This window comes from Ixodes scapularis, unplaced genomic scaffold (genome assembly GCF_016920785.2).
Source record: "Ixodes scapularis isolate PalLabHiFi unplaced genomic scaffold, ASM1692078v2 PGA_scaffold11__112_contigs__length_91849675, whole genome shotgun sequence".
Taxonomy (NCBI): domain Eukaryota; kingdom Metazoa; phylum Arthropoda; class Arachnida; order Ixodida; family Ixodidae; genus Ixodes; species Ixodes scapularis.
The window spans coordinates 1084808-1109900 of NW_024609837.1; the positions used below are offsets into that span (position 1 = coordinate 1084808).

Consider the following 25093-nt stretch of genomic DNA (forward strand, 5'->3'; position numbering starts at 1 on the left):
CCTGCGATTGTTTTATTCCAAGTTCCATATGACATGTTGTAGAAAGTATTGCGAAAAAGAATCTCTCTTAGGGGAACTAAAACATCGGCGCTATTTGTTGAGATAACTGCGTAAAGCAGTATCTACAAATTAACATACAAGTTGAATGTCGTTATTAAATGAACAAAATTAAGATAAAATAATCAACTGCTCCGTGTTTACAACTTGTAACTATGCATTCAGATAAATATTGTGAATATCACGTTAAAATTACTTGTACTTACGGACAAAAACAAAACAAAATCCCACGAAAAGGTGACACAGGTCAGCCCCTTGGGGTTCAGTGCTTTCTGTCGGCCTCGTGATCTTGGGGCCGTTTTTGCGGCCTCAATACGCCGACTCCCTGACAGAAAAGGGAACATGTTCCCCAGTCGGTGTAAGGGCACAAAACGTGCAGGGGGGCCACGCATTTCCCTGAACACCTGCACACAGAGCGGCACTATGCGAGAACAGTGCAATACAGTACAATACAATAGGATTAGTCCGTACAAGTGAGAGGCACTCCGAGACAATTGGCATGACGTTTCACTTGCCTGTTGTTTCAACGCACAGCTCATTTTTCAGATCTATTCGTATTATTAGATTTGTCTTTTTTGCTGGGATCCTTCTATTGTCCGTCGTGATTGGTTCTTTCTGTGTGCAACAATAAAGTGAACTCGGGGATTTTTTTTTCTTAGAGTGTTTGAGCGACTTTAGTGACGGCATCAGCAAACCAGGAGTCGCAAAGTGCAACGGAGACGTCGGACATCCCGCCATGTCGAACCCCAGTCGCTAGTGTGGCCGTCGATGGGGGAACCGCACACCTTAATGGCGTTGTTGACTGGTGACTGCTGTCGCAGCGAGCGCATAGTTTGTGTACAAATATTATAGCTTGTGGAGTTGCGCGACTCTTGCCGTCGCTTTTGTACAACTAAACGCGTCGGACTCAAACTCAAGTTTGTGAAATAGCTTCAATATTGGTTCATTGTTGCATTAGTCAGTACATCCGTGTAAGGACGGTCTCCTGGACCGCTGGCATCAGAAACACACTGGACGCAAGTTGCTTTATGTCGGTGCACGAGGCTCCGTCAGGCACACCGAAGCTCACGCGCTGCAAGAGCCGCACAAGAACGTAAAAGATGTCCATCTGGCCCAACTTCTCCCCGGGACACGTCCTGGGGCCCAGACCAAACGAGAGGAGTTGAGGCTGTCCTTCTAGGTTTAGCTTGCCCGTTACAGGATCTAGGAAGCGTTCAGGTCGGAAGACCTCCGGGTCTTTCCAGAGAGCGGGGTCGTGATTCACTGCGTGGATGTTGTAGAGGACGCCAGTGTCCTTGGGGATAAACTTGCCACCTGGGAAAAGTCAAAATGTTTATTTCATCCCACTTACTACCTGATATGTTCGTAAATTGAAGGCGTCTCATGCTCCGAGGTATCTGAAGCGCGCACTTTCCAGAAGAGCGCTTGGCAAGGTCAATTGCTGCAATGTATGGAGGGAGCTCGTCCAAGGACGCGGCTGAAAACATTTTACGAATTTTTCAAAAAGATCGTCTGCGTTGTAAGACCGAGCGTTGCGTTTCATCCTGAACATTCAGCCTTTTTCTGGCTGTAAGCATATTTTCATCCTCTTCATTCACCGAGCTCCTTGTGTAGATTGCAGTAAGTGGCTTTCTTAGGTATTTTGCGGGAAAGTAGACGATTTAGATTTCTTAGAGTGTACATATCATGTTAAAGGGAAAAGATTTTTTTTTTATTTTTTAAGCGTTTTGAACAAGAAGAAAATGTCTCGTTGCAAAAGTGTTTTTGCAAGGTGGAATGCAACTGTATCGTTATCGAGGTACAGAGTGTTAAGTTGTTTTGAAGCGCGCGGAATAAATGTTTGAAATCTTCTGATGGTTGTTCTTAGGATTGCGTCCAGGGTTACATCTGTAGAAGCCACGAGGACTAATTCTTTGTTCTTCAAAAGCAATTCCCTCAGCGAGTGCTGGGGCAATCAAATCTCGAATATGCAACCAAAGTTATGCAGGTGGCTGCGCGCTCTGCTTGTAGTCAATCTAAACTAATGAGCATGTTTCCCAACTTACACTTCGTTTCACCTTATGTACAGCCGACGCAACGAGCTGATGGGACCAATCAGACAGCTTCAAAAGAGCACCAACATGATGTTCGTCACGTTCCACTATGTGCCCAATCATCGCTGAACCAATCACAAACGAAAAGGTCCAGCGACTTGCGCTTTTCACGCGGCTCGTTAATGTGAAACGTATTTGGCTAGGTGTTCGGCTTGTAATGAAGCTTATAAAAAGTGAAGCCTGGATAAATGCGTGTCCGCCAGGATCGACACTGATTGGTTGACGGCTGGGAGAGGATTGAGGTTCTCTACGCTGATGGGTAACGGGGAGGCCATGTGACCAGAGGAGTAGGCGAGGAGGCGCTCGACCACCCGTGCGCACTGAGGGAAAGCTGCTCGAGTGTATGAAATGCTCTGGAAAATCGATAGATAGAATTAGGAGAGCGTGTTGGTTAACCAACTTGGTATGCGAACGTAAAAGGAGACAAGAAGACACGCCGCGAGAGAGAATACATTTGTTGCGAGTTGAACGCTGTCCGTGTTTGACGTGTTTTCGTGTGTCCCTTGCCTCCCTTTGCATTCGCATACCAAGATCTGGAAAATCGCCAGGTTTAGCAGCCCGATTAGCGGTAGTATTGCTTCATCCTAAGAACCAGTATCAATTTTACACATGGTAAGCGTTGAACTATCTGATGAAGAGCACCGATTAAGCGTAGACATCTAGAGTCTAGAAACTCGGAGTACCGCTGAACGTTTGCAATGCTATAACGTTCCACGAAAGCAACACTCTTGCCTAGCAATTTGCCATATATTTCTGTTCCCATTAGCTCGTGGAGTCGGCTGCGTCTGGACGTAAGCTGAAACGAAGTATACTGAGGTAATAGACTTTGTTAAAAAAGGTAAGCATAATGCAAAATTTGGACGTTGTGTGCAATTCTAATGATACCTCGGACGCGGCAATACAATGGCATTTGTGTTGTATTTGAACGAGGTGCCACATCGGTAAGAAACGAACTCACCAGCCTGCGTGTCACAACACGTATTGTGTGGAAATCCCAACGGACCAACGGGGTAAACGCGGAGAGTCTCGTGGATGCAGGCCACTGTGTACGGAAGTCTTTCTCTGTCTTTCAATGTCGGAGGAGATGATCCTAGACAAACCGAATAAGTATTGTGCACAATCCACCTGAAAGGACTGTTCTTGAGCGATGCACTACTTTAAGAATATTTTAATGCGTTTAACAGTTCAGTTAGAGTGTGCAAGATAGCATGGTACTTTTTCTAGTGACGAGATACACATAAAACGTTCGAAGGTTAGTCTAAGAGCTTGAAACCCAACAAATAAACGTGCATCTGCACCTTTGCCTCGAATAAAAAAAAAATATATATAAAGCTGTAGCTTTTTCCACATATGTGAAGAGTAAGATCTAAAATTGAAATAGACGCTTAGACAGATGTTCCCCACACCTTTGCTCAGGCGACCAGCCAGTGGGCTTTACATTTCGGCATGGTGAACCTCATTGAATTAATTTCTCTCCGACAGAGAAAGAGGAACACTCCTGAACACTTTCTTCACGCTGAGTTCGCTGAATATACCTTCCTCAAAAGTATATGTGTCTACTTTGCCAGTAAAATTCGGGAAGAGCAAACTCCGATAGTTTTGTGTATTTACGCTGTGCTACACGATCTATGGTTTGTAGTTCCCAAAGCTAGTGTTATTTATAGTCCGTTGCAACCTAAGAACGAAGGGAGAGGGTAAGACGGGCCGGGGAGGAGGAAGCAGACGGAACGCTAAAGAGAGAAGGAGGTTTCCCTCTCTCTTCTCCAGCGTTTCGTCTGCTTCCTCCTCCCCGGCCCGTCTTACCCTCGCCCTTCGTTCTTAGGTTGCAACGGACTATAGTTAATTGCAAATATTATACACACTGCCAGATCATGCACATTCCGAGCATGATTCATTTGTGTTCATAATTCTGTCTTTGTACTATTCTACCCACGCTCCTAGGTATATATCAAGAAGCTAAGCTTGGTTCTCCGCGCGCTAAGCAAACGCAGTTTAGGTAGTACATGCACATTTTATGTCACGCAAATGAAGGGAACTATTCCGCATTTTCTTATCCAGACATTCTGAGCATGTCGTTAATGGGGACACGTGGAAAAGCGATAGAGTTTATTGCTGCCCGATCACAGCCTGCTTCACACTTTTATAGGTATCACTAAAACCGAAAAAAGAGAGATTTATATCTTACCGATGTTGTCTTCGATTTCCTGTTGAATCTTTGTTTGGATATCCGTCCTTCGAGCCAGCGTCAAGCATAACCAGCGCATAGTGCCAATAGAGCTTTCAGTCGCACCTAGAAACGTCAATGTTAAATGTGGGCGTCTCCAGCAAGATCCGTAGTGACACTAGTGATTCAGGCTTTGGGCATTTGTTTCTAACAATGTTGGGCATATCAACTTGGCGCTCAGATGCCCAGCATGATGCCGACGTTTATCGACGTTTATTATGAGTGGGAGCGATCGCGGCAAGTGGAATCGGCTATGATCACGAGAGAAAGCATGCAGCTGTACACCAACGTGGGCTGAAGGCAACGGTAACAATATAATACACGTTTTCGTTTTGTAATTTTAATGAAATAAATCTTGTAAAAAAAGTTTTTCGCAGTCTTTTTTGTTCCATGTCAACGTGATAAAACATAAGTTTTCGTACTCTACAAACTTTAGGATTGTGAGAATTCTTGAAATTAACGCCTTGGGCGCGCACCAGGCCGATAATAAGAACAAGGTAGTGTTCTTTTCAGACTCGCGTCTAATAAAGCCGTTGGCACACGCTCGGACCACAAGCACGGCCCTTGATGTGGTAAACTTTATCGAGAGCTTTACCCAGGCTAACGAATCGAGTACTTGTTACTTGTCCTCTACCTTCGTGATCTTTATTCAGGTACCTACTTCGTCATCTGATATTACAGCCGGCGGGAATACAAATAGAAAAACATAGGATAAAAAAGATTGCATATTCAGCGCATGTAAAAAAATCGTCATTTTATGTTATAGTAACTGTGCGTGATGGAAGGCAGGTTCAATCACGCGTGGTTTCTACACAAAAAGAGTGTCGGAGCACGTCACCCCCAGGTGGAATCTCTCGAATGTTTAAGGCAGTGTCATTTGTACGGGATACGTAGAAAATGACTTTTATATATTTATCCTTTTCTACAACACAATTTTCGGGATAACGTGAAAGAATTTGAGACGGTGGTACTTTCTACGATCACTTAATAAGGGGCACTTTAGCTTGCGTTTACACAGCGTCATACTAACTCGCCAATCATAATTTCCTAAAGCAAACCTTAGAGCTATATTTTGAACTTTTTCAAGCTTTTCAATACAAAATGTGGTATAAAGGTACCAGATAATATATGCATATTCATGGATAGAACGAACGTGGGGAAAAAAATGTTCCTTTGACCGACTAGGGTACAAGTTTAAAATTTCAACGCAAAAAGCCAAGCCTACGCGAGGCCTTCATGGAAATGTAGTCAACATGTGCATTCCACCCCACATCGGAAGTGAAGTATGCACCTCGATGTATAAATTCATTAACAGTTTCTAGGACTTTTCCATTCAGTGAATAACTAAGTGCTGGTGGTATTCGTTTTTTTTAAAGGTGACGTTGTGCTGTTTCTTTTTATTCTTCAGAGTGATTTGCCATGACTGACACCATGATTCAATGTCGTCCAAGTATTTTTGCGAAATCAGGTTAACATGCTCATCATTAACCTGTCTATATACTGCACAATCATCTGCAAACATTTTAACGGTAGACCAAATATCAAGAGCAATATTATTTGTATAAATATGAAACGTAAGTTGTCCCGGAACAGAGCCTATAGCGGCATACCTGAAGTGACGTCACCCATTTGAGATTGGAAGCCATTGAAAACCACATCTTGCTTTCTGAACGACAAATACTCAAGGACCAATTTACAAACCTTTGTCATCAATTTTATATGCGTGGAGCTTAGAAATAAAAGATCATGAGGAACGACGTAAAAGGCCTCCCTGAACTCAAGAAATGTACAATCAACACTGCGTTGCTTGTTGCTTGCCCGATTGTCATAGAAAGGTCATGCAAAAATCAAGAAGTAGTTGTGTGGTACAAGAATAGCCCCGACGGAATCCGTGTTGCGAGGGATAGAAAAAGTTAAACCTACTAAGATCAGTCATGATATTAATATAAAGAATGTGTTCCATAACGTTGCAAGAAATGCTTGTCTGCAATATCGGTCGGTAATTTCGGACACTATTTCTAGGACCACTTTTATGCACTGGTATTACTCGAGCGAGTTTCTATTCAGAAAGGAGGCAGAAAGACTCGCTTAGCGATTTTTTCAACAGTACGTTAAATTAAAGGCACAAGAGTTTAGAATACACGCAGGAATATCATCTGGACCGGTCGATTTAGTTGTGTTTACCTTACTTAATAGATTTAAAATTACAAACACGCCAAAGACAACTTTGAGCATAACGTTGGTCGCAGCTGGAACTTTCAAGCGTACCGAACGTGACTGGTAAGATGTAAAAACTGAACGGAAGTATGAATTGAAAGGCTCCAACGTTTCATTATTGTTTTCGACGATAGTATCGTTCTGCCTGGTCGTCGGAATAGAAGGATTGTTTTACCGTTACTACGGACATGTTTCCAAAACTCTTTTTGGGAAACGCCATACGCTATTTTCTAAATTGGGAAGGAACGTAGCCTTAGCGTGCTCCAACTTGTCTCGAACCAGTCTTGCGAATTCTTTTAGTTTAGCGAGATCACTCGAAAGAAGCGTCTCACGGAATTTCAGAAAGGCCGTTCGTTTTTTGTCGATTAATACACGCAACTCACGTGTGGACCAGGGCTTCTCACGTGCTCGTTTTGGCGTAAGCACACGCAGTGGGACGAACTCTTCACGCAAGCTAAATATGTTTCTCCTTTAGTTTCATCCGTAGGTGATCGACGCTCAAGCAGTCAAAGTTTCAACCTGCGACCGAGCATAGTCTGCTCGGTTATGAGAAAATGCCATTCGTTCACGTAATTTCCTTTTGCTTACGAAAATTAACTTGACCTCAGACAACAGAGCTTTATGGTGACTAATACCTAGGACAGTATGCGTGTTTTCAACAACCTCAGAAGTGTTACAAATTAAAATACACAAGATATGGCCCGTATCGTCCTTGCGTGTGGGTTCATTAACAAACTGTTCATGCGAAAAAAACGTCCATTTAGTAGAAAAAATCTGTATACTTGTCCCCGTTGAAACTGAGGCACGTAGACAAAGGACTGTGCTGTAAATAATACCGTCCCCTCTGTACGTCTGCCTTTGACGTAGGAACCGCCATTAGCATACGAAAAATTAAACTGATATTTCTGCCACTAGAAGACACTGAATTTCTGAGGTCTATATTGTAACTATATATATAGTGTGTTCGCATTTTTGTATGTAACAATGTTAAAATTTTAAAATATTTGTAAAAGTGAAGGTGATTCTTCCGGCATGACAATGATAAAAAAAAGAGTGCCGGCCAGGAATAATTAAAGGGCATGGAAATGTTCTTACCTCCAAAAATGTCTATAAGTATCTGGACCATGTTGGCTTCGGTGAGGTACTGAGCGTCACTCTTTTCTTGCTGGAGCGCCTCTTCTCGTGCCGCCAACATTGAGTGCGTGAAGTTTCCTGTGGTTCCTGTGAGTTTATAGCACTTGTCAGCATATAGCCTCAACTTTAATATCAGATGTGCAGATGAATAAACCGCTCTTGACCGAATGAATCAAAGTCTACGAAAGATAGGTTCCTCCCGCCGGGTGCTCCGATCACTGATGGCCTCATGGTAGCTCCCGACTTTGATCTCCGTCGACGACATGACAACGTGTTGCTTAATAGGTTGGTTTAATCCAGAAGTCTAACGCATTGCTCCGTTCAAAACCAAGCCGAGTCCGGCTTTCAAGTCCGTCTCTCCGTCCCTTCCCCTTTTTTCCCCGTCGGTTGAAAACAACCCTTGGGAATCCTCGCTGTCCTCGGTGCTGTCCCCTATTTCGTCCATCATGCTCAAGATCCATCCCACCTCACTTGGTCCTGGTCATAAAGCTCGCAGTTGTACGTTGCACATGTTTCGGAGGTCCCAAGCACACAGCCCGAGGTGCCACAGCATCCCCAGGCGTCCCGGTGCCGTAGAGGTCACCTTCCTCGTCCAAGGACACTCGACGCGCCGGAGTCAGACACGCACGCGCACACACCACAATCCCGCGTCGGCGAAAGGCGCGTTTGAGCTTCGGAATATGTGTCAATTAATTCAAGTCTCGGAAGTCTCGCCTGAAGAAGAGTCGTCGGTTCTGCGTGCCTCACCGCCGCTTCAGCCTGGCCGCCGCGAGGTCGTTGGCTGAGCACGTCGGCCGCGTCTGTCGCCTTTGCCGATGGCAGGCGCAGCACTTGAAGCAGCAACAAATCACTCTCGGCCGGAGTCCTTCTTAACACAGTGATCCGGGGCACCCCAACCATGGAGAGAATTATCGCCTCCCTCACCCCACAGAATCGTCGTGAGACGGCACGTTTGAAATCCCTCCCCGCAGGTGTCTGGGACTCCACATGGTGTCGAAGAACGCCTGACAACGAAGCCGCCGAAAGGCTGATTCATTCGATCAAGTACGGTTCATTCATCTGCATACTTTCGCTTATATCCTGTTTGGAGACCACGTACGATGATGAAAGTGCCTGTGACAACCTCAGCTTTAGATATACTAGGGCTCCGGAACGTTTTTGAGCTCAGCTACATCCCTTGATAGTTGATATTTCATACTATTATTTTACCATTCAAAACGCTTCCTAGGAAACGTATTGTGCTGTCCCTCTCTCACCGATCTCTAAGAGGGCGGCTAGAACCATTTGATTTTATTCCTGTAGGCGCACATCCAACGAACACATTTCGCTGACATTTTGACAGGCAATGAGCACCCTGCCTATCTAACTCAATGGCCGATACGCGCGCCTCTCGCGGCGGCATCGTGCCTACTCATCAGGAAGCGACCTCGGCAGTCGCAGCTCGACTGCAGCGGTACACCGCTGGCTGTTGTAAGGTCGAGACGCCTGCTTGGGCTACCACATCAGCAGAAGCGCGGGAGCAGCGGGAGCGGCGGCTGAGCTCTACCGCTCTCCCTACACTGACACAAAAGTGGCCGCGCGCGGCGCTGTTCGCTGGGCGATCGGCAGCGGCTCCTGACGGACGCAAGGTGCTAATATACACCTCCTTCGAAAACGCTTTAGTGCAGTTCATGAGTCATGACTATAGGTTTGCAGCACTCAAATTTTGAGCAGCGCCACTGGCCAGCAAAGTCAGATATTTGTAGGTCACGTTATTATTGTGCGTGTGCCACGTCCTCTACAACGCCCTGTTCGTGTCCGTGGACAGACGCTGAGAGACACTGAGAGACACTACTTTGCGCCTATAGATTACGCATGAAGAGACGCTAAGAAGCCACTTCACGTCAGCATTCAGTGATTGCGTCTAGGGGACGCCAGTGGAGGCGTCTCTTTCGTGGATGCGTCTCGTGGACGCTACAGCGCATTCTGGCCGAGAGAAATAAGCCTATGTACAGCCTCCTCTATACTCACAAAACCTGGCAGTTTGATGACGGAGCCATAGAGTGCCCGTTCGCAGATTTGAAGCGCGAGGATCTGGTGGCACAGAGCATTTCTCGGGGAACCTGGGCGTCAGCGCACAGCTTTTGCAGCGGCGATGAATCGAAACACACTTGTTCGCTCGGGAGAAATGTGTTTCAGCGTCTCGCCGCAGCGGGGCGCCAGTCACGTGGCTCTCTTCTCATGCGCTGTCTGCCGCTGCACCTTTTCCATTTCGACGGTGGCTTCTCGTGGCGATCTGCCAGGCTTTGTCAGTATATAGGCGGCTATGCTACAGCGCATCCTGACCGAGAGAAACAGGCCTATGGTAACTCGGATCTGAAGAGACGCAGGGCTTGTTGAGTCCCAAGAATCCTTCGATGGCTCCACAGTCAATGAAATTGTAGAATTTGACAATAAGAACTCCTTGGAACGAGCCACAAAGCAAAAAGCGCGAACACAATAAAGCACGGTCTGCGCTTCTAAAAAAAAAAAAAAAAACACACACACAAAAAAAGATCTTAGCGGGACACGTAATTCATATGGGAAAATCATATGAATGGAAAAATAAACGATCTTAAATATATGATAATGTTTTGGGTCACTTTTGAAAATATTTAGCGCCATAATAACGCCGAGATACGCAACTAAGGTGGAGACCACGACCCGCTCTAAGCCTCACCCAGAGACCGGTGGCTCCGCAGCCCTCGCCCCACAGGAAGAAGAGGAGTCCTACCGGCTCCAATCAGCCAGACGAGAAAAATACAAGTGATGTTGGGAGTGAGCTTGCAGTCTTTGGGAATGCCCCCAAGGGTGACCAGAACAGCAGTTCGCACCAAATCGGCTCTCCTTTTCGTCCAATAGCGTCGTTTGGTTAGAGTCATCGTTGGGGTGGGGTCGTCACATGTAGGAAGTATTCCCGGCTGCACCCTGGTGGCGTCATGTCGCCTCCACAAGCTTCCTACCTCCTTGACCAGCCTAGAATCGCTGAATGCTCTCAGAGTGCCGCATTCCATTCAGTTTTCTTACCGGAAGTCAATCCAGCTGAATCCAGTTCTGACTGGCTGGTTTAGCCCGTGGCAGAAGTTATCAGTCAACCGTTTTGTGGATTGCCCCCCCCCCCCCCCCCCCAGAAAAAAAAAATGTATACAAAACGTTTCTGCGTTACCACGGCTACGCTGATTTTTCCCTAGATATATTTTTTTTTTTATCAAGTAACCGTTATTTTGGTCCGCCGAAAAATGTTACCGGCCCGTTTGCTCGCTACGGTTGCGCTGGATGCTGCGTTTTCAAACTTTACGCCTCAGACGCTAAGCCTAACACTTGGCTTGGAGGCGGGAGAGAGAGAGAGAGAGACGAGACCGGGAGGAGCAAGCCCCGCACCGCTCGGAACGAAGGAAAGCCAGTGTCGCCACAGGCCAGGAACGTGGACTGAAGAGCTGCACACGAGAACGAACGCTACACTGTACGCGTTTCGCCTTGAACGCACACGGTGGCGCCATAGTGGGGATCGCGACTGGTGCGCTGTGACCCGGTTCTGGAGCGACTCTTGAGAGTTTCGGTACACTGGAACATTCAGTGACTCTAGCCCAGCCCGTTCCTACTGGATTGCATCGGCTGCATGGCTGAACACGATCCGAAGCCTAAGGTTTTTTTGTAGCGACATCCGCTGCGCCTAGTCTGCCGTCTGCTAGTGTTGCGGGTAGACGCGCGGCAGAGTACGGCATCGTCTGCTATCGGAGCACGCTCCACTACCAGCAGCGACGCCAGTGAGACGCGACAATGAGAGTGACGTGACCGTACGCCATCGCCGGCATCCGTCTTCTATTCCGACACCGTCTACGACCATCTGGAACTCCTGCCAAACGCGACTATGAAAGTGGTACTCTAACATTCCATCATACACGAGCTAGGGTGCAATACAAACGTATGCCAGCGCCTTTCAAGGTGCGCTAGAAAGTTACGGAAATGACAGAGAAAAAATCAACAGAATAAATGTGCGCTTTTTTGGCTCTTCTGTTCTTGTTGTTTTCTTGCATAGCGTCCACAACCAAGGAGGGCGAGCGTTATGACGCACCAGTAAAATGCGAGCTATATTCGTGACAGGTCAAGAACGAAGTGGAAGCTCCTCCCCCCTCTTTCCAGTTTAGTAGTGCGAACACTGGAGAGGAGACGACCTCCTCTCCACCGTTCGCTCTGCTAAAGTGGAAAGGGGTGGGAAGAGCCTCCACTTGGTTCTTGATCTGTCACCGACTGTAAACATTATCGCTTGGCAGGTCTAGTGTGCTGGTCAAAACTCGAGAGATACATACCTCGAAAGCAAAATGACGGAAACATACCTGAACTAATTTGATGCGAGGCAAACAGTCAATTTCTTCCGGTCAAATGTCTCGAAAGTTCTTACCTGTGTAGGAAGGTACACCCTCAGTACTAAGACTATGGTCGCTATAATGATGTTGGCACGATTCAGAAAGCAGCAAGGCCGCTTTTACCCGAATTAATATATTTATTCAGCATCAAAACGCGCAAACGAACAAATAAAACCCTATCAAGCGAAATAGTTGATGTGGGACGCTAGGTTTTGCGCGAATCCCGAAAAGAAAACAAGCATCCGCACAACGCTTCTGAAAACACGTACTTTCGACGTTGTTTCTTGGAAACTACACTCTAAAAAAAGTCTGTGCGTCTACTTTCACGCACAACACTCGGAGAGCCAATCAGCGCAACTGACGGAGGCAGCTCAGCGAATGACGATACCGAAACATATGTTTAGACCAAAAAACGCAGTCTGAGTTGTGACATGAAGCAATGCAAAACGTCACGCTTGCATTGCTTAATGTCACAACTCAGTCCGCGTTTTTTGGTCTAAACAGATGTTTCGGTATCGTCATTCGCTGAGCTGCCTCCGTCAGTTGCGCTGATTGGTTCTACGAGTGTTGTGCGTGAAAGTAGACCCACAGACTTTTTTTAGAGTGTATAGGGTGACTGATATAACCAGGCTCGATCTAAAATGGTCTGTAAATATCGAGTCCTTCACGTAGCATTCCAAACTTTTCGCCAAAGGTGCATTTGACCAGGTCGGTTTTATATTTTAAAACAAGAGAGAGTAGTTCCCTTTTTGTAAAACAATAGGGCCAAAAGACTGGCCAGGGTCAATGGCGGACGGCGACGAAGACTACCGAGTCGAGTGGCGGGGCGCGTTTGGCGCACGTATTGATGGATGGCGCTATCTCCTTATGGGCACTGCTCGCAAAACCGTGGTCTATTAAAATAAACGTAATATATTATGTTATGCAGCTTTGGTTTAAAAATAAATGCGGACAATAAAAACAAATCTTAAAGTACAAAAAAAGAACGTGATTGCTTAACGACGGCGCTCTCGCTGCCGACGGATTCGGTCTGCGCGTCTTGTGCTTTTTTTCTGCTTCCTGCTTCCGACGCCATCTATCACTTCGCGCGCCAAACGCGACCCTCCACTCGACTCAGTCAGCTGCGTCACCGTCAGCCGTTGTCCGCGGCAAGTGTTTTGGCCTTTATTTTTATAGAACGGGAGGAACGCTTTGTAGTATTACAGGATAAGACCGACCTCTGACATATACACATTATACAAAAAGTTTAGATTGCTACGTGCAGGCGCTGATTTCTGAAGTTCATTTTAGATCGAGCCTGGTGACCCCAGGCGCCCTATATTATCGCTCGGGGAGATAGATCTTCTAAACCTCTCGGTGAACGCGAAACAACTGGCACTCATAAAAATAGACGAGCTCCACGAGCAACGCCGTGTATGAAACTGGTCACCGCTAGAGCCACTAAATGAGCTGCGCTTGGAGTATCGGCACTCCGTTCCCCGACATTGTTGTGGGCGCCGCCATTTTGGCTCGTATGCAAAGCAGACGCAACTGCCGATCGTCACGATTCAAAAGTGCGACTTCCTCAGCATCAGATTCGGTGTTAGGAAGGTCATGTAATATCGCTTTGCTCTGTCGAGAACTGCTTAAACATTTGTGGAGGAAGGAAAAGCGTTTCCTGTGATTTCAGATAAAGCTTCAAATAACTGGCAACCATGATTTTCAGACACATAATGGCCAAGTGTCGTTACTCTGAAGCGTAGCTCATTTAGTAGGCATGGCTTCCGCCGCCAACGCCGGAAGCCATGCCTACTAATGTTTGAAACCAAAGGGGAAGAGGCAATCGCGAAATATTTTTGAAAACTGATGATTCTATCTATATGATTTGTTTTTCAAAGATAAAAAAAAAAACATTATGCGGAACAAAAGACTATCACTGCAAAAGGAGAAACAACTTTCCATCCTCTGTTCCACACGTCAATCACCTTTCCAGCCAATGAGAGGTGTAGTAAGCAGGGTGTAACTACTGGGCGGGGTTTAGAGCGTACCGTGACCTCCACCTTCTCCAATAAATTTCGTCTCATGGCGTAAATATTGCTCTGATGTCTGTTGTGAAATTGTGTTTAAGTATGTGTCCCAAATAGATTAGTTTACAATTTTTATTTTTTTCGTGTCAATGTTCGTTTAACCTATCAGCTACCGCACAAAAACGCGTTTAGGAATAGCGCGTACCGCGGAGCATTATATACCGATTGGCAAAAAGTTAATTTTGCCTCGTCGACTGCTAGAAATTGTAGTAGTTTTGTTCAAGTAAAAAAAACTAGGCTGTCATTACTACAAGCACCCGACTATACAAGCTACATAGCTCACCAAAATAATAATAATAAAAAAAAAACTTTTCGGACAGCCACTGTTATGGACGCATTATCACTCGTTGAAACACGCCTCCTTGGTGGGCAGTCTGTCAAGCGCAGTCCTAAAGCGTGGCGTAATGACTATGAAACAGCGCATCGGCTTTGGACTAAAATGGACTTACCTGGTACATAGGAGCCTGCAGCCCTTTTGTAAAGACCGTCGAGTATCTCGAATAACTCGGTGAAGAGGGCCTCCATCTTCTTCTCGGTTTTGCGGTATAAGATGCCGAGCCAGGGAACAATGTCGCTGGGCAGGCCATTAGGCGCCACCTCGGTGAAGACTCGGTTAATCTGCCTCATCCGTGTCAGCTCATGACTGTCCTTATCAAACCTGAAACAATTTAGGCACGCACCTAACTACAGGGTTATACAAGTCGGTCGATACTCGGTTTCACTCCAAGTTCGGCCGTAGCTGATGCTACAATCCGATGGAGCTAACAACGCAGTACCAAAAGTGCTTCGTCATGGTGTTCACTGTATTTGTTCGCTCGCTAAAGGGCGAGCAAGTGTTCCAAAAAGCGTCCTTGGCTCATCGGAACTCATGGAGTAGCCCGACAATCAAAGGGCAACACACACGACGCGCAGGAAACGCGGGATTAGGATGCACCCAAGCGGGCCCCTCGATTAATGGTGGTCGACAGCTTGACGCCTCCTTAGTTGTGCACTTGACAACTCTTCTTGAATTGATAATTAATAAAGTATTATAACGCGGCATTGGAAGCGTGCATAAACGTGCTTACAATAGCGAAGAAACCCCGGTGTTGCTTTTGTATTGCAAGCGAACTGCATATGAGAGGTCATGTGCATACACATGAAGAGCGTCCGACTTTAAGATTTTCGTTTGCTTTGTTATGTCAGACGGAAGTAGCGAACATCCTATTACTACGTCTGAGAACTCAAAAGTTCACATTGTTGCTTAGTAGACGATGTAGTCTCACATTTAATGTTACGAGGTACTCAATGAATGGGTGCGTACTTTGTTCCAAAGACAGACGTGCCGACGATGTTGAATAGAATGAACATGAATGGATATTTGGAGTCGACTGTATTTGGTCCCTTCTCCAGAGAATCCACGTAGGCATCCACCACTTCCGTGCACAGGGTCTCCAGGGACTCGCTGATGGCGTATTTCCTGGCGTACCCAAGGGTGGAAGTGGAATGAAGTCAGGTAAGTTCAAATTTAAAAAAAAAAAAAATCTACCAGTGCTCATCAAAAACAAGTCGAGGCAAATCAAAGCGATGATAACAAAATCAAAGCGAGGTCCATCGTGTGAGCGCAGAGAACGTCAACCAAGTTATCTATTGTTCAAAAAATGAAAGCCGCTTACAACTTCCTGTAACGCCGAATTAGAGCGCAGCTCTTGAGGAGGAGGAGGGAAGGGCACTGGGGGGGGGGGGGGTTAAACTAACCAGGGGGGGGTCACGTTACCTTGGGGGTCACGTGACCCCCAATGCCGATGATGTCATCACTGACGTCACTGATGACGTCATCAGTGACGATGACGATGCGGGTACCGATGACGTCATTAGTGACGTCACTGATGACTTCACCAGTGATGATGACGATGACGATGCGAATGTCGGTGACGTCATCAGTGACGTCGCTGATGACGTCATCAGTGATGATGACGATGCGGATGCCGGTGACGACATCAGTGACGTCACTGATGACGTCATCAGTGATGATGACGATGACAATGCGGATGTCGGTGATGTCATCAGTGATGATGACGATGACGATGTGGATGCCGGTGACGTCATCAGTGATGATGACGATGACGATGTGGATGCCGGTGACGTCATCAGTGATGATGACGATGACGATGTGGATGCCGGTGACGTCATCAGTGATGATGACGATGACGATGCGGATGCCGGTGACGTCATCAGTGATGATGACGATGACGATGTGGATGCCGGTGACGTCATCAGTGATGATGACGATGACGATGTGGATGCCGGTGACGTCATCAGTGATGATGACGATGACGATGCGGATGCCGGTGACGTCATCAGTGATGACGATGACGATGTGGATGCCGGTGACGTCATCAGTGATGATGACGATGACGATGTGGATGCCGGTGACGTCATCAGTGACGATGACGTCATCGGGGGGTCACGCGACATCGGCGGGGGTCACGTGACCTCGAGGAGGGGGCCACGTGACCTCAGGGGAGTCACGTGACTTCGGGGGGTCACGTGACCCCCCACGAGGTCACGTGACCTTGGTGGGGGGCTCGCGCGGTGCATTATGCGACATTTCCCATGATGCACCGCGCGGTTACGCCGACGCCGACGCCGACGGCGACGGTGACGCCGACGCCGACGGCGACGCCGCTCAAGCCGGAAACGGGCCCCTAAGAGCTGCGCTCTAAAAGGAATCTTTTCCCAGGGAAAACAAAACACCAAAAAATATATTACACGGGTAAAAACGTTGGTAAAAACGAGCGTTGGTCCTGTCCTTTCTTTCGTCTGGCTTTTAGAGCGCAGCTCTTAGGGGCCCGTTCCCGGCTTGAGCGGCGTCGCCGTCGGCGTCGGCGTAACCGCGCGGTGCATCATGGGAAATGTCCCATAATGCACCGCGCGAGCCCCCCACCGGGGTCACGTGACCTCGTGGGGGGCACGTGACCCCCCCCGAGGTCACGTGACCCCGGTGCATCATGGGAAATGTCCCATAATGCACCGCGCGAGCCCCCCACCGGGGTCACGTGACCTCGTGGGGGGCACGTGACCCCCCCCGAGGTCACGTGACCCCCCGAAGTCACGTGACTCCCCTGAGGTCACGTGACCCCCGCCGATGTCGCGTGACCCCCCAATGACGCCATCGTCACTGATGACGTCACCGGCATCCACATCGTCATCGTCATCATCACTGATGACGTCACCGGCATCCACATCGTCATCGTCATCATCACTGATGACGTCACCGGCATCCACATCGTCATCGTCATCATCACTGATGACGTCACCGGCATCCGCATCGTCATCGTCATCATCACTGATGACGTTACCGACATCCGCATCGTCATCGTCATCATCACCGATGACGTCATCAGTGACGTCACTGATGTCGTCACCGGCATCCACATCGTCATCGTCATCGTCACTGATGACGTCACCGGCATCCGCATCGTCATCGTCATCATCACTGATGACGTCACCGGCATCAGCATCGTCATCGTCATCATCACTGATGACGTTACCGACATCCGCATCGTCATCGTCATCATCACTGATGACGTCATCAGTGACGTCACTGATGACGTCACCGACATTCGCATCGTCATCATCACTGGTGAAGTCATCAGTGACGTCACTAATGACGCCATCGGTACCCGCATCGTCGTCGTCACTGATGACGTCATCAGTGACGTCAGTGATGACATCATCGGCATTGGGGGTCACGTGACCCCCAAGGTCACGTGACCTCCCCCCTGGTTAGTTTAACCCCCCCCAGTGCCCTTCCCTCCTCCTCCTCAAGAGCTGCGCTCTAATTCTTCGTTACAGGGAGTTGTAAGCAGCTTTCACTTTTTCTTTGTGTTTTTTGAGCTTCAGTGTCTATCCAGGTGCCGGAACACGTACAATTTTATCGCCACTTTTTTTTTATCCATTGCGTGTTCGACCTAATATTGGTGAAAGTTTTTTTGATAAAACAGCAAATTGCACAAAAACAATTCATGACGATATAGTCTCTGCCGTTGGTTTAATTTAGTTAGCGAAGAAATGGTAGAAATTATTAGTATTTTATTCGGTTTACCAAAGTAACCCACAAGTACTAAAAAATACACTTAGGCTGAGAAAGCCGATTGATAGGCGTAATAAAAAACAACAACACTATATTTGCAAATTATGGAAGTGCCTGTGGTGAGCTGAGTGGCACCGCGGAAAGATGACTGCACTCGGCACAGGCGCAAAACCGGAGGAAACCAAAATACGAATAAACAAATAATAAAATCATACCGATCCGTGAAATACATTTTGAAGACTAAACAAAAACCAAAAAACGAAGCTTGCGGTACATGTGTTTTTACAATTGAGTAATATAGGGATATTTTTTATAATGCCCACCATATTGCTAATTGGAGCTATATGTTTATTTCGAATAATACACAAATTAAGCAAACAAATGATAATGCAAAACGTAATTATCTTAACAGCCATGCACCTCACTAAAGAAATCCCTTCAATCTGATCCCCAACTTATTCTGTGGGAGGAATAGTTTTGAGACAAAAGCTTTGGCCGGTCCTCAATTGGTGCAATAGCTTCCGTGTGCAGACTCACTTGCCTGAACACGAGTTCATTAATATGCATATCATACTCATTCTGACTGCGCAGAAGTGCTGCCGCTCGGTGGCTCCGAGTCCAAACGCAAACCTACAGATCCCCAGCTACCAAGTTCAAATACCAGCAGTATGGCGGAGGCTGATTACGGAGAAGGCGTTGTGTAACCGAGATTTCGTACTCACGTCAAGAAATCCCCAGGTGCTCACGCTTAATCCTCAGTGCTCCGCAGGGGCGTACGTGCCAGATTCCATTCGTTCATTTTTCTGGTAAACCCCCGATTTTTGTTTGTTGGTTTTGTTTTGTAGTTAGGCACTTCTGGTATGCCGTGTAGTTTCTTCTATCAACTAACCTGCATATATTAATGTGAAATCTTTTTTCGAATCATAAAACTAAAACTAGTATTTTTTTTTTAATTTAAACAAAACTCAGGTGCTCCATTAGGAGTTATCTTTGCGGTTGAAAACGGCTAGTGCATTATACAGCCTCTATCTTTCGCGCTCAGAGTAATCTGATAGATTTTGATTGTAATTCGTACCTGACAGCCGTCAGCGCAACTTTCCTCAGGGCTTTCCACGTGGGGTTGTAATCCTCGAACAGAATGTCGTGGTTTCCCTGCGTCTGGAGCGCACCTGAAAAATAAAACAAACTAATTACAAAGCACTACGAATGGAAAAGGATTGGCCTTCCAGAAGAGAACGAAGACATCGAGAGCTTATAAATGTCTTAATGTTAAAGGCACTAGATAATTGCGAATTTTCGAATAGCGTTCGCGAAATCTTTGCGCACTAAATGAAATGGCGTCTTCGCCACCGCGCGAGCGCCGAGCCCGAAACGTGTTTTAGATTGGCGCACGGCGACGACGAAGTTTTATGCGTACGCTCTCCAAACTTTCTATTAACACGATTAGGAAGGCGTGTGAATTCTTAAACCGGATGTATGCATTAATTTACACTGAGCATGACATTTTGTTTTCTGTCTAGTGTGGCGTCAGGTACCGAATCTTTGAGTCATGATAGCTCCAAAAGTGACTGCGTATTGGGAATTTTTTTGCACATTGCAGCGCTTCGTAGAAACGCGAGCTACGCTATGAAGGAGACGCGCGGATTCGTTTTTCGAGCAGCTGTACCAACTAAAGTCCTTTCACGCCTTACCACTGGTATCTCTGCAAGCGACTACTGCTAAACCCATTTATACACACAGTGTTTATTAAACTCTAGGGCTAGTTCAAATATCATCCGGGAGAATCGGCGGTTGCAGGTTACAATCTCAAATTTGTATAAGAGCTGTAGTTTTGTATTTTGCCAATGCCTTTTAGTCCGTGAAATTTCAAGCCACCAACATTGTTCCCCTGACAAAAAAAAAAAAAAAAAATGGAAACGTAATTTTTGAGCTCGTTTACTGCCTACACTAACGACAAAGTTACCCGGAGATTTTGGTTGTGGCTCCATATTTCCGTGGTCGTAGGAAGCAAACAATGACACCCGGTGGAAAGCAGGCGACGTCGCCGCATTCTTTCTGTATTACTCGAGAGGTGGTGTACGATGCAGTACCTCCGGTTATCACGGTGACCTCCGTCCGCGTCCGGCAATGACGATGTCAAGAATGTTCAGATTTTTCGGAGGAACGCATCACCGCCTTGCCATTTCGCGAGGTGAGTGCTTTGCACGAATAAAAAACAGCGTTTGTGAAAATCGGATTTGGATAGGTGCTGGTACCAAATTCTTTACCTATTTTAAGGCACCACTGGGATTTTTAACACCCAATATTTTTATGTTCAGCACTCGTAGCTCGATGAAACCAAACGCATGGTTATATCAGAGTCTAGTGTCCGTTCTAAATGAATGCGTAACGCTGCAGTGTTTTTTTTTTACATGCTGTCTCATCGCTACCAGCGTTCTCGAGTGTTACCGTGTATCAAGCAATATATGCCCAAGGGAGTGCTCTAAGCCAGGCGGTTACGCAAAATAGGCCAACCCTTTTCGAAACTGCACGAATATTCAGCCTCTGCCACGGCCATCGCGAGCGTCTTAAATTCTATTAGCCATAAATGACACGCGCATCATTTGCCTGAGTTGAGTAGTAACATATTCATATTCATAAAATAGATGTTTTATGAATGTACTTACGAATAGATTCATAAAATGCGGGTCGGACGAGCCAGCGCCCGCCGAGGCGCCATCACGCCTCCATCGTTGCCCTATAACGGTGCCACGAGCTGCTCGGTTCGGTCCCTTCAGGTTGCTCACCCAGCTTTATCGGAAAGCGTCCGGCGAATTCGTGTCTCTTGTCGACGAAGGCCTCTCTCAGCACCTGGTACGAGTTCAATATCACCGTGGGCTTCTCTCCCATCCACAGCGTGAAAGGGTCTCCGTATTGTCTGGACCACTCTTGGGCCTTCTTGTAGAGCTTCGTCTCATTGCGTAAGCCTAGAATCAAACGACGCACAGCGTGATGGCAAGCATTTGATGGAGACACGTACCATTTATTCCAACAGGCGGCTGCTCACATTCTGCCAAGAAAATAAAGGTATTTGCGGTAGATATCATCGCGAGTCACGAATATTGTTTATAAAATGAGAAAATACCGAAAACCGTCCAGCTTTATAGACATTGAGCATCGTATGCGGCGTGCTCGCTAACTTTGCACAGACAATGCCGTATTAAATGCGGCGTACTTTTTTGAGGCCACCAATATCTTGAGAAGTTGCGGTGTTCGCATGGAAACGCATGCGCATGAGCGAATGAGTGACGTACATGTTTTGTCCTCATGTTTTTTCTCGCACGCATGCGCGGTTCGGGGGACGAGGCACTGACTGCATGTGCGTCAGTAATCACCACGCTACCTCGAACCTCGATGGGAAAGACGGTTTCAAGCCTCGAGTGACGTCTGTGCGTGTTTTCAAGTTACAGAATTGGAAACTTTTGTTCCTCGTTCTTTTTTTTAGAAGTGTTGGAAAGGAGACAAATATGGGTAGCATCCATTGGATGTTTCATTTGCGGCGAACCAGAGTTTGGGGTGTATTTCGGGGAAAACATTAAAGAAAAACTTAAAGCACGAAATGGCTTTTTAACGGAACCCACCGTCTCAGAAATGTGCGCCTTCGTTCGTGCGCTTCCGCGCTATCGCAAAGGGAGAAACTGACGTCACCTGACGTCAGGATATCACGTGACTCCAGGACGGCACCGTGATGTCACGCTCCGTAAAAACGTCGTGTGACTCGGGGTCACCTGACTTTGTGACATCATGTCACGTGTCTTGACGTCACGGTGTCAAGGTACGGTACTACGTCGCGTCACCATGTCGCGTGACGTGAGAATGCCTCAAGTAAATTTCGCCTCCAAATTTAGCGAGAAAATAGACACGACGTGCCTTGCCCTGACATGCCACCAATTTAACTGCAAAGTTGAACGGGGAAATTAATAAACACATATTCGTTACTCCCCTAAACGACCGTTTCTTTTCTAAGCAACTTCAAGCGATCGCCCTTTAGAAACTGTATTCCATGCGTTGAGTGAATTTGGAAACAAAAAGGTCGCTGGTGTGAGCGCGTAATATCCTCCATCTCCTTTTTTTCCTTCTATTACCTTTGACGCGCTCTAAGTGAGCGTGCCTGGTGAGAGTAGACGAAGAAGCCGCCCTCGTGCCCGGCCCGGACGGCACGTGCGTTCCGGTCTGGTGCCTGTCTCGTGCCTGTCAAGCCTCCAGCCAGTCAAGACAGCCACCACTAACTCCCTCTTAGCCCTTTTACTTAACGTTTGTAGTTAATGTAAATACACTTTCCCAATTCCTTTCCAAGACTCTGCCCTCATATCTTACACTGGTAATGTGTTGCTCATTAATGTATGCGCTAATTTATCCCTCTGTGATAATAACTATAAGAAAATGAATTGCGTGTGTTTCTGAAATCGTTACCGAACGCAACGCAGTATCTTTTGGCGAAAAAAAAAAAAAAAAAAGGCTGGCGGAAGATACGTCGAAGAAAACACTCACTCAACAGATTTCCCACGAAGGGCAGCGGGACTGGTCCTTTGGGGTACTTCGATACTTTCCGATAGAAGCGGAACACGTGACACGAGAGCAAAAACACAATGGCAGTCGTCAACCACCTCCAGTCCCAAAAGAGCAGAACTTTGTCCGATAGCGAGATCATGGTAGTGCTCCGTGTCGAAGCTGGAGAAACAAAATAGCCGCGCAGAGCACGGTCACTGATCTACTCGAGTACTAGATGCACTGCCCATGATGAGCTGCTCCAACGCTATCTAAGGAAACATGGCAATTAGCTTAACAGCGGTGATTGGTAACTTAAGAATCGCAGTGCGTGGGGAGACCCGAGCACCTAATTATCGCTCAGCAGCCAATCACATTGCGACATTAGCCGATCAAAACGCAGAACGACCAATCACAAACCAACTTGATGGTAATAACGCAGCATGCCCTGCTTTTCTTCAGGTGTCAGTGCCTCAAAATCAATTTTGCGAAATGTAAATCAGATTTTCAATCTGTTCGCCTTGAGCCCGTACGAGTGCAGTTGCCGTCGCAGCATTCGCAGACTCTCTTTCGAATAGATATTGATAATTATTTCGTCACAATTGCGTTACGAACATCCTATGTATTTAATATGTTTTACTCGGCGTTATGATGAATGAATAAGTAAAGCCTCCGTGGTAACGCCCCCACCACCGGCACAGGCATAGAGGCATAAACACGAGCGCTCTGTAATTGCTGACACCTTAACAAATGCGGGGCACGGTTATTATGTTCGCGAATCTCGCAACGGGATACTGTTTTCGTCGTCCTTATAGCCCAATCGCGCATTTTCATTGGCAGCGAAGCAATATTAACATGCTGGGGACCCCCTGCGCTTCTTGCGGCCTTAGTGACTTTAGAAGCTAAAACCCACTATGAAACGCATAACGAAACAGCAGAGGTTTAGACTGGTATACTGGCACCTCACACAAACACACGTCCGCATACAAGCAAGCCTTGGCGTACGGATAGATCAGCATACACACACACGCCAGACAGATATCACAAAGTGTGAGGTTCAGAAGCAGACACTGAAACGTGGGCGCATGGGGATTTGGAGGCTGCCAACCACGCTCGAGCGTACTGCTTCGGACTACTATCCACATATATACGCACCGACGTAGGCGTCGCTCCGCTCCACGTGTCGACTGAAGGCTCCGCTGTCGCAATATCCTGTCGCTGTCCCGCTGAGAGAAGGCGCACGAGGGCTGCTAACGACGGGGCGAGCCGGCGTCGAGTGCGTGGAAACACGAAACGAAGGAGGGGGACACGTTTCGGAGAGAGTGTCCGTTCTCCTTGCCGTCACCGGAGGCCTTGAATATCTTCGCTGCCGTGGTTGGGAGCCTCGCAACCTTGTGTGACGCGGAGCTAATGGCAGAGGACGCTAAGCTAAAGGTGTTGTGACGGCTACGTGCACGTGAGCTCGTTCCAGCCCACATCACACTCAAAGACCAGGGTCAGGTAATGGAAGGGCAGCGGTTGATCGGTCCTGCGAGCGTGTAGCTCCCGTTGCACTGTCAACATAGGGACGAACGGATTGTATTTGTGGCTCACCCTCGACGTTGTTGGTTTTTAATGCTTGAACTCCCGGTCGTGCTCGCTCTGTTTGAAATCCGTGGCAGGCCGCCACGGGCCCGTCATCTCCTTAGCTGCTTTTTATTCATTTAATTGACGCTGCTTATAGGTGAGCGAGTCGTTTGATGCACTAATCAGTGCCGCAATTAATCGACCGATCTCACTAGCCAGTTTGACTACGCCACCGCTGCCACGGCGTATCCAGGGAACTTTAGTATTTGTGCACGTGACCGAACCTGGCTGGAACTTTGCACGTGCAGAGCACGTGACGGCGCGAGCCGTTTCGGGCACTGCAGACTGCTTCTTGTGACCCAAAGTGCTTCTTTCATGCGCCGAACGCGTGGAGAGATCAGTCTACTGCATCATAAAGGGCCGGTTGCACCAACGCCGCTTACCTTAACCCAAAGCGGCACTTTCCTAAGCCGGCTTAGCGCCCTAAACCAAGCTTAGGTAAGCACGGGTTTAAATTTCGGTTGCACCAACGTTAAGCCGGCTTTACAGACGCGCCCCTAGCTAAACGCTGGATTTGCGTAGGGAATCTAGGGACAAACAGAGCAAACTAGGGAACGCTCAGAGTGACGAATACGATTGGCGGAAAGGAATCACGTGATGGAAACAAAAAAAAAAAAAAAGAACAAAAAACTGCCGTAGTAGTCGTCGTCGGCGTCTGCTTTTCGCTGTATTTCTTCGGTGAGTAACAA

At 47.2% G+C, this 25093-nt stretch overlaps 1 protein-coding gene across 4 annotated transcripts; it reads right to left on the reverse strand.

Moving 5' to 3' along the window:
- Window positions 1–975: 975 nt before the first annotated feature.
- Window positions 976–24052, reverse strand: LOC8038216 (steroid 17-alpha-hydroxylase/17,20 lyase). 4 transcript variants are annotated; one of them, XM_040214077.3, is made up of 11 exons: window positions 23934–24036; window positions 22782–22961; window positions 21298–21300; window positions 21038–21217; window positions 19327–19420; window positions 15480–15635; window positions 14626–14834; window positions 7687–7812; window positions 4336–4440; window positions 3109–3240; window positions 976–1371 (listed from the first exon to the last, which is right to left on the reverse strand). In XM_040214077.3, exons 2-11 carry the CDS (start codon window positions 22939–22941, stop codon window positions 1016–1018), a joined length of 1521 nt encoding a protein of 506 aa, XP_040070011.1. In that variant the 5' UTR covers window positions 22942–22961; window positions 23934–24036; the 3' UTR covers window positions 976–1015. The 4 variants fall into 4 exon arrangements, with proteins under 4 accessions (XP_040070011.1, XP_040070009.1, XP_002400111.3 ...); XM_040214075.3 differs by lacking the exon at window positions 23934–24036 and adding an exon at window positions 23741–23784; XM_002400067.5 differs by lacking the exon at window positions 21298–21300 and having other exon boundaries at window positions 23934–24052.
- Window positions 24053–25093: the final 1041 nt, after the last annotated feature.